General features: G+C 47.4%; 1 protein-coding gene across 7 annotated transcripts in view; it reads right to left on the bottom strand.

Moving 5' to 3' along the window:
• The window catches only part of LOC100380730 (UDP-N-acetylglucosamine--peptide N-acetylglucosaminyltransferase 110 kDa subunit), a 33,431-nt gene extending 24,945 nt beyond the window's left edge, over positions 1–8,486 (bottom strand). For 3 of the 7 annotated variants that reach the window (XM_014213159.3, XM_014213161.3, XM_014213160.3), the window contains exons 1-4: positions 8,086–8,486; positions 5,729–5,912; positions 5,001–5,244; positions 4,661–4,729 (exon numbers count right to left, since the gene is read on the bottom strand). In XM_014213159.3, the coding sequence (XP_014068634.1) occupies positions 4,661–4,729; positions 5,001–5,244; positions 5,729–5,912; positions 8,086–8,122 (534 nt within the window). In that variant the 5' untranslated portion in view covers positions 8,123–8,486. Of the gene's footprint in view, positions 1–1,233; positions 1,611–4,660; positions 4,730–5,000; positions 5,245–5,728; positions 5,913–8,085 lie in introns of those variants that run through there. The other 4 variants (XM_014213163.3, XM_014213162.3, XM_014213165.3 and 1 more) reach the window with 4 other exon arrangements.
• Positions 8,487–12,476: the final 3,990 nt, after the last annotated feature.

Here is a 12,476-nt window from a genome sequence, read left to right as displayed (position 1 = left end):
AGCAAAAAGTGAGTGTGCAGCATGGGCTCGCCTGCGCTGAAATCTGCGGCGCTAAGCTGCCTTGCTTATTCCTACGCTGCGCAGATCCAACCAGCACCCACACGCAGACCGACATTCTGCAGTTATCAGCCTCTCTCACAACACGAGGAACTACGAGACTTTTCTTCTGTTTGGTTATGTAAATGTACAGCCGTTAAGCTGCTGATATGAGTGAAGGAAAATACCTAAATGATATTCAAATGTATAAAACAACCAGTAACTTCGTTAGTTGCAGTCTATTTGATAGCTGACTATATTAACTAGCGGTATCTCACAACCTTGAATGGCGGGTGCTGCGTGCAGGTGGAGGTCCCTGTAATGCGTGCGCACAAAAATCTACGTGGGCGGGCGTGTCCTAGGTGTGTGTCTAACTACAACCAAAGTCACCCCGCACGCCACCGACCCTGCTGCTGCTTAGCAACACATGGTCGTTGTTTGCCGCCGCTGCGCTCGCTGACCCCGGCCGCGTTGCAGTCCGGCTGCAGACCCAGATTCCCGGGAGACGCCCTGCTTACCCAGACTGCCACACTCTGTACCCACAATGCCTTTCAGAACCAACGTGCGGCAGGGGAGAGGGTTGGGGTTAGAGGTCATTGAGACCGCAGCCAAGCGGCTGGTTAGATAAGAGGGGGAATACAGAGAAGTGGAATTTGAAGTTTAGGGGCATCAAGATGGCCAAGTGTCTGACGCCCTAAGAGGAGGATAGAAGAGTTGATCTACCACCAGAGCCCAGGGACTGTTCCGCAGGGCAATGGGGAAATAGAGGAGTTGTTTTAGAGAGACAAATTGTGTCCTGTTGGAGGTACGCTGGGTGCCAGGCTGATTGAGGGCGTCGGGAGGAGGGTCTGTACCCAGCAGGCCGGGGGGGAGGGGGGGGAAGGAAGCATCGCTTGAGCCTGAGGCCTTTTTGGCCGTGGAAGGTTTGTTCGCTGCGCAGCCCCTGCGTTACTGCACACTCACAGCGCAGTCTGCATCACCGGCAGAGCGCTGCAACTACAAAACCAAGAAGGAAAAAAACTCAAATCAACAGGAAAAAAATGCAACCAACAAATAAGAGTTAGATGGTTCTTACTTTTTCTTTACTTAATATTTTCCCGCTAATTGCTTCCATGTTTGGTATATTTTTTGAATTTACTGATATAGGTTTTGGCCGTTGTTGTCATGGTAATTTAAGGTATTTAAAGGAATGCTTACTGTACTTCTCATTTTGTTTGTTTTACTGTTCTTTTCTTGTTTTGTTTCTCTGCTCTTCAGAGGAAGCCACAAGACAGAGGCATGACGTAGTAGTAGTAGTAGTGCGTGGTTTTTTCTTTTGCTGGCAGTTTACAAACCCGTTACCACATTGTTTGGACTTTGTCAGAGGGGCGGGCGGCAGCCTCAGCAGCTGGTGGTTGAGGACTGATGCTGCCCTAGTGATCCGTGTTTCAGCCAGGGCACCTAGGGTACGGTAGCAGGAGTAATGTCATCACCCACCTGAAACAACCTTCTAAATAACATCATCAGTTGTGGAAAAAAACCCAAGAGACAAAATAAAACAAGAGCGTTAGTAAAAGTTGGCAAACAATACATTATTTTTTCCTCTCATATGGAAATTAAATAAAACATCCCAAAAAATAAACAGCACAACAAAATGAAGACAACCTGCTCTGTTTACATTCATGTTTATTTTCCAAGAAAATAAAAAAAAGGTGATGTTTCGGGGGGTGGGGGGGGTGGCACGAGGGGAGAAAGGCTTCAATAAAATGTGTGTTATCAATCACTAATATTAATAGTATGGCCAAGCTAGGAGAAAAGAGGGAGGATAACTAGCTTGATCTTCATCAAATGAACTGATGACATTTCTTTGGGAATAATATGTCATAGCATACGCTTTCCTTCAACAAGGTTCTTTTTTTTATTTAATGCTTGGCTTTTTCTTTGTCCTGTTGTGCTTGAATCCTGGCCAATGGGGAGTGAGAAAAGCCTTGGTTGTGTAATGTTTGGACATCTAGAAGCCTCCATAGGTAGCTCTGAAATAAAGAGGGTTTCTCTCTAACCCAGCCAACTGAACGCGGGCGGCGGAGTGCAGATTGTGAGCTGTCTGCCTGACGCAGCATCGGACCGTACTACGGGCTCTTGTAAGGAGGGGTGTGTGTGTGATAGGGTATAAAAACGTGGTACAGTCCTGACTATTCTATTCACCCACTCTTTAAGACAGCAGGGACAGTCAGATAAGATGACCAGTAGGGTCCAGTTGGCACTAGTGACAGCATTGGCTGTTTCTGATCAGATGGGGGGGGGTGTGTGGAGCCTCTGATTGGGGTGTAGCTGGGGTGTCAGGAAGGCAGCTCTTAGCGCCACACTCCACCGGACCTAGCGAGCGCGCGGGGGGGAGGAGCAACAGCGCAGGGGGGGCTGGCCTGGCAGCTCCCTGGAGCTCCTCCCCCTTCTGGCACCAAATAAGATGGCCTGGCACCAGGTCACCTAGCAAGATGTCAACTCCACAGCTCCAGCTTTCACCCAACCCAGGGAAGGTATAGATATCGTATCAGGGAGATGAAGAGAGATATCACTAAAAAAGAGCCAATGTTTGCATGGCTTAGAGGAGGTAAAGAGGGAATAACAGGGTCAGAGGGCACTCCATAAAATACAAGACTAGCAAATCTGCATGGGTAGGGAGTAGTGGGAAAACTGGGTTGAGTGGTGGAGTTGTCCATTTGTTGCTAAATAATTGGAGTAATGTGGTTTGGTTAGAGGCCATCTTATCTTTTGCATTGCAGAGAACTAGCTTCATCAGTTCATTTATACTTCCAAGACCGAGCCAGCATTATCCTTCCAAAACCACCTTTGTTTTTAATCATTTCAGGAGTTTTTAATGGGAAGGGAAAAAAAATCCATATCAGAACCCTCATTATTGCTAGCAATTTGAAAAGCCCAGCCTTTCTTCCTGTGAGGGGAGGGGAAATGACCTGAGGTTGAGAGGTCAGAGCATTGTGAGAGGAAGCAGGGGAGTTGTGTGTGGGTGTTGGGAGTGGAGAGAGAATGGAGAAGCCTCTATTCGAGCTAGGCTCAAAAGGAATAAAGTATAAAGCGGTCTGAAAAGTCACTTACAGGGGGGAAAAAAAGGAGGGTTTAATGGGTTGGGGATCTAGAGAATTTTCCCCCCCCTTATAAAAAAAAAAAGAAGCCTCATAAGAGCCAGGGTGTACTGGGGTAGGGCCCGCACCAGGGTGTACTGGGGTAGGGCCCGCACCAGGGTGTACTGGGGTAGGGCCCGCACCAGGGTGTACTGGGGTAGGGCCCGCACCAGGGTGTACTGGGGTAGGGCCCGGACCAGGGTGTACTGGGGTAGGGCCCGGACCAGGGTGTACTGGGGTAGGGCCCGGACCAGGGTGTACTGGGGTAGGGCCCGGACCAGGGTGTACTGGGGTAGGGCCCGGACCAGGGTGTACTGGGGTAGGGCCCGGACCAGGGTGTACTGGGGTAGGGCCCGGACCAGGGTGTACTGGGGTAGGGCCCGGACCAGGGTGTACTGGGGTAGGGCCCGGACCAGGGTGTACTGGGGTGGTGGGGTAGGGCCCGCCCAGAGCCAGGGTGTACTGGGGTAGGGCCTGCCCAGGGTGTACTGGGGTTGTGGGGTAGGGCCCGCCCAGGGTGTACTGGGGTAGGGCCCGCCCAGGGTGTGGTGGGGTAGGGCCCGCCCAGAGCCAGGGTGTACTGGGGTAGGGCCTGCCCAGGGTGTACTGGGGTTGTGGGGTAGGGCCCGCCCAGAGCCAGGGTGTACTGGGGTAGGGCCCGCCCAGAGCCAGGGTGTACTGGGGTAGGGCCCGCCCAGAGCCAGGGTGTACTGGGGTAGGGCCCGCCCAGAGCCAGGGTGTACTGGGGTAGGGCCCGGACCAGGGTGTACTGGGGTAGGGGCCCGGACCAGGGTGTACTGGGGTGGTGGGGTAGGGCCCGCCCAGAGCCAGGGTGTACTGGGGTAGGGCCCGCCCAGGGTGTACTGGGGTAGGGCCCGCCCAGGGTGTACTGGGGTAGGGCCCGCCCAGGGTGTACTGGGGTAGGGCCCGCCCAGGGTGTACTGGGGTAGGGCCCGCCCAGGGTGTACTGGGGTAGGGCCCGCCCAGGGTGTACTGGGGTAGGGCCCGCCCAGGGTGTACTGGGGTAGGGCCCGCCCAGGGTGTACTGGGGTAGGGCCCGCCCAGGGTGTACTGGGGTGGTGGGATAGGGCCCGCCCAGGGTGTACTGGGGTGGTGGGATAGGGCCCGCCCAGAGCCAGGGTGTACTGGGGTGGTGGGATAGGGCCCGCCCAGGGTGTACTGGGGTGGTGGGATAGGGCCCGCCCAGGGTGTACTGGGGTGGGGCCTGCCCAGGGTGTGCTGGGGTAGGGCCCGCCCAGGCCCAGGGTGTACTGGAGTGGTAGGATAGGGCCCACCCAGGGGGGTCTGCCTGAGATGGCATCAGGTACAGAAAAATCACACTCAAGTGAATGAGTAGAGTGAGGGCAAAGAGCACTGGCTCAAAGGGGGCGAGGAATAGAACTGACAAACAAAACATCTACAAAGAAATCAAAGTACAAAGTAAATTTTCAAACAAAAGAAAGATAAGCAAAAAGCTGTGCAGGTGTCAAGCCCCTGGAACATACCTTAGCCTCTTCCAAACGCCCCAGGGCTTTGAGCAAGTTCCCCAGGTCGCTGCGGACACAGTACAGATCCTGAGGGACAGGAAACAGATTAGAGCTCCAAACCAGAAACGCTCTACTAGACTGACTAACATGTTATTTCAGATCTATCATTTGAGATCTACACCCACATTAACATCTGCTAAATATGTGTATGTGACCAATAACATTTGATGTCAGATTGGGGTAGTTTGAGGGTGCAAGACATGTTCAGAGTCAAGGTCTGGCAGAACACCAAAACATTGGGTTTTGTGCTGGGCTGCTACCTTATGAGGTACACGAACTGGGTCCAAGGTCTACTCACAGGGTTGTACTGTAGGGCTGATACATAGGCCTGGACGGCTCCCTCCATGTCCCCCGCTGCCACCAGGGCTGCTGCCAGGTTGATGTACCCATCGATGAAGTCTGGTTTCAGCCGCAGCGCATGGCGGTAGTGCTCTATAGCCTCCTGCAACTGGCCGCGCTCCTTGTAAACGTTGCCCAGGTTGGAGTAGGCCTCAGCCAGCATAGAATTCTGCTTGATGGCCAAGGTGCTGAAGTGGGCAGATCTGGAGGGACGGAGGTGGTGGTCACGAGGCTGGTAGACAGTACTGGAGAGATGTGGTGGTGTGTGGTCCAGTACTGGTACTTTGGTCACACTAGCTGGTGTGTTGTGAGCTAGTGGGACGACTAAATGGTTGTGTGTGTGTGTGTGTGTTGGGGGGGGTTAAACATAAGTTTCATTCAAAATCACTTCCTTGTGCTTTTTGTACATAGTAAGAGCAACAAGCCAAAACACCAGAGAAAAACAGTCAAATCCAAGCCAACAGCTGGATCACCTGTGAGAAGCGAAAACTGCCACCACCCCCTGTAAGAGTAATTTTAGAGATCCAGGAAGATTACCGACAGACCAGCTGCACAGCCAGCCATTCCTTACTCCTCAACACCACAGATGTGTAGTAGTAACATGACCTGTAGCAGCCAGAGTGCTGCAGCTACAGCCAGTCACAGGCCCAGTATTCTCTCCAGACCAGGCCAACCTGCCCACCTCACCTGTCGAGCCTGCGACACTGGAAGTGGATGGAGGAGAGCAACAGCAGCACGCCCGTGTTGTCGGGCTCCTGCCTCCACAGCTGCATACAGTGGCGCTCGGCAGCCTCAAAGTCACCCGACTGGTACTCCCGGTGCGCCAGCTCGGCCAACCCTTGGAAGGAAAGCATACGTTGTTTTGTCGGTTCTGTATCACCAACACCCAACAACCCGAGGAGGGGGGAAACAACACGTTAGAGATGGAAGAACATGAGGACAGAGACAAAATAATAAACAAGATAAAGTACTGGAGAAATCAAAATCAGACCATTTATAAAATGCCCTTAGGTGCTAAATAATTGCGCCGTTGAAGTAGATCAATCAATAGTTTAATATAAATTGCTGTGTAGCAATGGACTGTCAATCACAGGGTATTAGTCACGTTTTAGAGACAAATGTGTGGCTATAGGTCAGATAGCTACTGTTATATAAGCCAAGAAGTCAACCATCCTTGAAAATAGCAGCAGGTATTCTTCCTTTGAAAGATACACTACATGACCAAAAGTACGTAGACACCTGCTCGTCAAACATCTCATTCCAAAATAACCAGGATTAATATGGAGTTGGTCCCCCCCCCCCTTCACAGCCTCCACTAGATGTTGGAACATTGCTGCCACATTCAGCCACAAAAGCATTAGTGAGGTGGGCACTGATGTTGGGCTCGCAGTCGGTGATCTAATCATCCCAAAGGTGTTCAATGGGGTTGAGGTCAGGGTTCTGTGGTGGCCAGTCAAGTTCCTGAACACCGATCTCAAACCATTTATGTATGGACCTTGCTTTGTGCACGGGGGCCGTGTCATGTTGAAACAGGAAAGGGCCTTCCCCAAACTGTTGCCACAAAGTACAATGCACAGAATCGTCTAGAATGTCATTGTATGCTGTAGCGTTAAGATTTCCCTTCACCGAAACGTAGCCCGAACCATGAAAAACTGCCCCAGACCATTATTCCTCCTCCACCAAACTTTACAGTTGGCACTATGCATTCGGGCTGGTAGCGTTCTACTGGCATCCGTCAAACCTAGACCCGTCTGTCAGATTGCAAGATGGTGAAGCGTGATTCATCACTACAGAGAAAATGTTTCCACTGCTCCAGAGTCCAATGGCGGCGAGCTTTACACCTCTCCAGCCAATGCTTGGCATTGCGCATGGTGATCTTAGGCTGCTCGGCCATGGAAACCCATTTCATAAAGCTCCCGACAAACAGTTCTTGTGCTGATGTTGCTTCCAGAGGCAGTTTGGTACTCGGTAGTGAGTGTTGCAACAGACGACAGACAATTTTTCCACTCTATACGCTTCAGCGGTCCCGTTCTGTGAGCTTGTGTGGCCTACCACTTCGTGGCTGAGCCGTTGTTGGTCCTAGACTTCCACTTCACAATAACACTTACAGTTGACTGGCTCTAGTTGGACAGAAATTTGAAACTGACTTGTTGGAATGGTGGCATCCTATGACAGCGCCACATTGAAAGTCACTGAGCTCTTCAGTAAGGCCATTCTACTGCCAATGTTTGTCTACGGAGATTGCATGGCTGTGCGCTCGATTTTACACTTGTCAATGGGTGTGGCTGAAATAGTCGAATCCTCTAATTTGAAGGAGTCCACACTTTTGTATATATAGTGTAGCTAACTAGCTAAATGATTAGCTGCTGTTAGCTATATAACAGTCAAGAGCTTTAGAAAAATAGTGAATTAGGATTTTAACTAACGTTAGCTAGGCATCAGCTTCATTATGAAAAGTATCAACATTGGCTAGTTAGAACTGTCTGACACGAAATATTATGAAAAACGCAATGTTGTGCGATTAAATTAAAATGGACCAAAGTAACGTACATAGCTAGATGAAATGTAAGGTGATTGTTTCCAAATGAACGCTAGTTGGCGGACAAAAACAACCCCCATCAACATCTAACGTTAGCTAGTCTAGCTAAAATTAGATTGATGCCTAAAATGTCAAGGGAAAACTAAACGGTCTACAGACAAAATATAGTCAATGCAGTGTCAATTATCTACGTTACCTAGCTAAATTGGATTGTATCAAACGTTGGGGAAGATAACAAAATTACGTTTTGCGAGATTATGGTCAAGCTAGCTAATACAATAACCTTCGGGAATCATGGCTGGCGGGTTCACCTACCTACATGATCCATTTTGTGTATTTACACAACAAATCGCAACATAGCCACACCTTGCTAAGTTACATAAATGAAGTTGGCGCAACATTTGGATTAGTTACACGCTGGCATAAAGTTTTAAAAAAAATGGTTCTGCAAGATGTTAGCAGACTCGTCATGTTAACAGCGTTAGTTAACTAACGAGAGCTCTACCTGTGCTGTCAGCCACGTTTCCCACGGAGCTCGCCATCTCCTCGGTCTTCGAGTCTTGCACGGTGGTCGTCAGTGTTGTGGTTTGATAATATCAAATTAAGAGAAACGTTTAATTATATGCGTCGATTGGTCGACGTTTCTTGAGCTGTTGCTAACTAAAGCTGTTTGCCTAGCTATGCTAGCCAGAATCAATGCTAGCTAGTCAAGAAGAAAGCCACTCTATTCAACAGTTGGCTAGCTCCTAAGCGAGTTACTGTCCTTGTAATATATACGTCTAACTGCTAACAATCAACGTACTGCTACGGGACTCAAATAATTATTCCTTCAAATTCGCAATCATGAAGTGCTGCTTCGTCCTCAACAAAGCGACTCTCGAGACACAAAATGGCGAATGAGCCTCAGCCAGGGACACATGTTTTGACAGAAAATAGAACCAATGAAAATAATAAATACACAAACTGTACAGAAAATGAGCGTCATTTATTAACATTTTGATGACATATGAAATATTCATTCATTATTCAAAGAGCACAAATCTAACGTTTAAAAAAGAGCATATGCAAACATTTAGTAGATCATTTTAGCGCGGATGGATACACCATCGCAGTGATGTTTTTGTGTGACGCATCATGTGCACTGCGGCAAATGGAAGGCCAAGAGAACGTTCTGAAAGATGACTTTCATTTCAGGGTTGTGAAGAGAAACCAAGGCAGTTAGCAGATGGAGAGACTGAGTTGTTATGACATTGATTGAAAGACAGAAAAATTACATGTGTTTGTTGGCTAACTAGAAGTAATTTAAACGTGTCGGTGTAGGGGCTGGGGGCATAGCTGTTCACACCAGTGGTTGACCTCTTTCTCGTTGCAACATGATGAAACGATTGATGCATATTCATACTTTTCCTATACCCCCTCTGAGAATTGTGTCCAAGTACACTTAAGTAGTAGGTAATGTGCGGTGATAATGCACACTTTGGCAAGGTGAGCGCCACCGACTTTAGGCACTTAATTTTTTGACCACGACCAACAGGTGGCAGTCGCCACATACCTTTTGATTCATTGTTGTTTTATTTCATTATTATTTCATTATTGTACGGAAATGTCAATAATGTAAAGCACAGGTGTCAAACTCATTCCACCGGAGGCCGAGTGTGCGGTTTTCGCTGCCTTCCTTTTACTTAATTGATGAATTGGTAAGGAACTCCCCACACCTGGTTGTCTTGGGCTTAATTAAAAGGCAAAATCAAAAACCTGGAGACACCATAGGCCCTCCATGGAATGAGATTGACACCCCTGATGTAAACGCTCTGCAAGATTGTCATGCACAGCCTATTATTATTATACCGTACATGTTTATTATTTTTATCCAATTACACACAGCTATGCATATCCATTCTATGTATAACCATTCATGCATAACCATGTCATGTTGAACTTTTAACTCTGTATTTGTGGCGAAATTGACATGTGAATACATGTTACTCACCAATGGTGTAACATACTTAAGCAAAAATACTTTAAAGCACTACTTAAGTGTTTTTTGGGGGGTATCTGTACTTTACTATTTATAATTTTGACTACTTTTACTTCACTACATTCCTGAAGACAATTATGTACTTTTTACTCCATACATTTTTCTTGACACTCAAAAGTAGTTGTTATGCTTAGCAGGACAGGAAAATGGTCAAATTCACACACTAATCAATAGAACATCACTGGTCATCACGATTGCATCTGATCTGGCGGACTCACTTAACACAAATTCTTTGTAAATTGTGTCTGGATGTTGGCGTGTGCCCCTGGCTATCCGTAAATTTAAAAGATTTGCTTAATATAAGGAATTTTAAATGATTTATACTTACATTTTTGGTACTTAAGTATATTTTAGCAATTACATTTACTTTTGATACTTAAGTATATTTAAAACCAAATACTTTTTGACTTTTACTGAAGTAGTATTTTACTGGGTGACTTTCACTTTTACTTCATTTTCTATTAAGGTATCTTTATTTTACTCAAGTACGACAATTGGGTACTTTTTCCAACACTGTTACTCACAAATGTAACCAGTTTAACAAGGCTATAACTTTTGTAAATACTTAACAGTTACATGAGGGGCCTGTAACATGGAATCTCTGGTGTGCAAGCTCTTTCTCTCCTCTCTTTCTCTCCACTATCTCTCTCTCTCCTCTCTTTTTCTCCTCTCTTTCTCCCTTTCTCTCCACTCTCGCTCTCCTCTTTCTCTCCACTCTCGCTCTCCTCTTTCTCTCCACTCGCTCTCTATTTATATTTCTCTCTCTTCAACCTGTGCCCTTTCCTGTATCCCCACTCTCCAGCTCTTTACCATGTCAATAAAAAGCCAGGATCCTTGCTCTTTACCATGTAAATGAAAAACTGGGGTCTGGGAACAGAACAGACCCCAAACATTTTCACCCCTTCTCCTCCTCCCTAACCCCTACCACCCCCTTCTCCCAAGCCTCTCCAGCTGATTGACATGTCTAAAGAGACCCTAAAGGATGTTGAGACCTTATATGAGAGTCATTAACTTCCCATTCTACGTTCTGCCCTGCCTGAGGATGTTGAAAAGGCGACACTCTGCACCGCTCTTGTTTTCCAGAGCCCATCTATGGGAACAAGGCTGACATCATTGACCATGTCGGGTCATCTCTAGTCCTCTCTGTGTGCTCAGAGCATGCACAGCCGCATCCAGCTTGTGTGTTCGTCCCCCCTTTTTTCATTCCATTCCCCTCCCTCCATCTCTCTCTTTCCACTCGGCTCTGCTGTGCCGGTTGACGATCGCCTTACGCAGCTAGGGCCAGGGAAGGGGAATGATGTCATGGGTAATGGGCAGTGTCTGCAGCGATTCTATCTCACATGTTTTATCTTTGTTCAGGCCCCATTACTGGTTGGGCCAGTCAGGGTGGATACACACGCACACACTATTCCACTTCTCAACCCCAAAGTTAACTGCTGGGCAGACTCACCAAAACAAGGGTGGCCAGAAATATCACCCATTCACTAAACTCTCTCAGTCTGGGTTGTTCCTAATAGGCTGTGTTTACATAGACTGCCCAATTCTGATCTTTTGCCCAATTATTGGTGTTTTGACCAATCAGATCATATATTTGACCTATAATTCGGCAAAAGATCAGAATTGGGCTGCCTGTGTAAACGCAGCCATACAGTACTGAGCCCAATAATGTTCTGTACCGATAGTTGTGTCTCGTTTGGGGACCACATCTTATCTCATGGGTGACCAGAGGGATCTCAGCCAAATTGTTTTAGGGTACGGATGGTCCAGTTTCAGATACCGGCAAATACAGTACCAGTGAAAAGTTTGGACACACCTACTCACTCAAGGATCTTTCTTTATTTTCACTATTTTCTATACTGTAGAATAATAGTGAAGACATAAAAACTGTGAAATAACACATATGGAATCATGTAGTAACCAAAACATGCTTAACGCTTTTCCTTCACTCTGCGGTCTAACTCATCCCAAACCATCTCAATTTGGTTGAGGCCGGGTGGTTGTGGAGGCCAGGTCATCTGATGCAGCACTCCATCACTCTCCTTCTTGGTCAAATAGCCCTTAAACAGCCCGGAGGTGTGTTGGGTCATTGTCCTGTTGAAAACAAATTATAGTCCCACTAAGCGCAAACCAGATGGGATGGCGTATCGCTGCAGAATGCTGTGGTAGCCATGCTGGTTAAGTGTGCCTTGACTTCTAAATAAATCACAGACGGTATCACCAGCAAAGTACCCCCACACATCACACCTCCTCCTCCATGCTTCATGATGGGAACCACAGATGCGGAGATCATCCGTTCACCTACTCTGTGTCTCACAAAGACATGACGGTTGGAACCAAAAATCTCAAATTTGGTCTCATCAGACCAAAGGACAGATTTCCGCCGGTCTAATGTCCATTGCTCGTGTTTCTTGGCCCAAGCAAGTCTCATCTTATTGTTGGTGTCCTTTAGTAGTGTTTTCTTTGCAGCAATTTGACCATGAAGGCCTGATTCACGCAGTCTCTGAACAGTTGATGTTGAGATGTGTCTGTTACTTGAACTCTGTGACTCACTTATTTGGGCTGCAATTTCTGAGGCTGGTAACTCTAATGAACTTATCCTCTGCAGCAGAAGAAACTCTGGGTCTTCCTTTCCTGTGGTGGTCCTCATGAGAGCCAGTTGCATCATAACACTTGATGGTTTCTGCGACTGCACATGAAGAAACTTTCAAAGTTCTTGAAATTTTCCGTATTGACTGACCTTCATGTCTTAAAGTAATGATGGACTGTCATTTCTCTTTGCTTATTTGAGCAGTTCTTGCCATAATATGGACTTGGTCTTTGCCAAATAAGGCTATGTTCTGTATCCCACCCTTACCTTG

The sequence above is a fragment of the Salmo salar genome, chromosome 09, assembly GCF_965601325.2.
Source record: "Salmo salar chromosome 09, fSalSal1, whole genome shotgun sequence".
Taxonomy (NCBI): Eukaryota; Metazoa; Chordata; class Actinopteri; order Salmoniformes; family Salmonidae; genus Salmo; species Salmo salar.
This window is presented reverse-complemented; position numbering and strand designations above follow the sequence as displayed.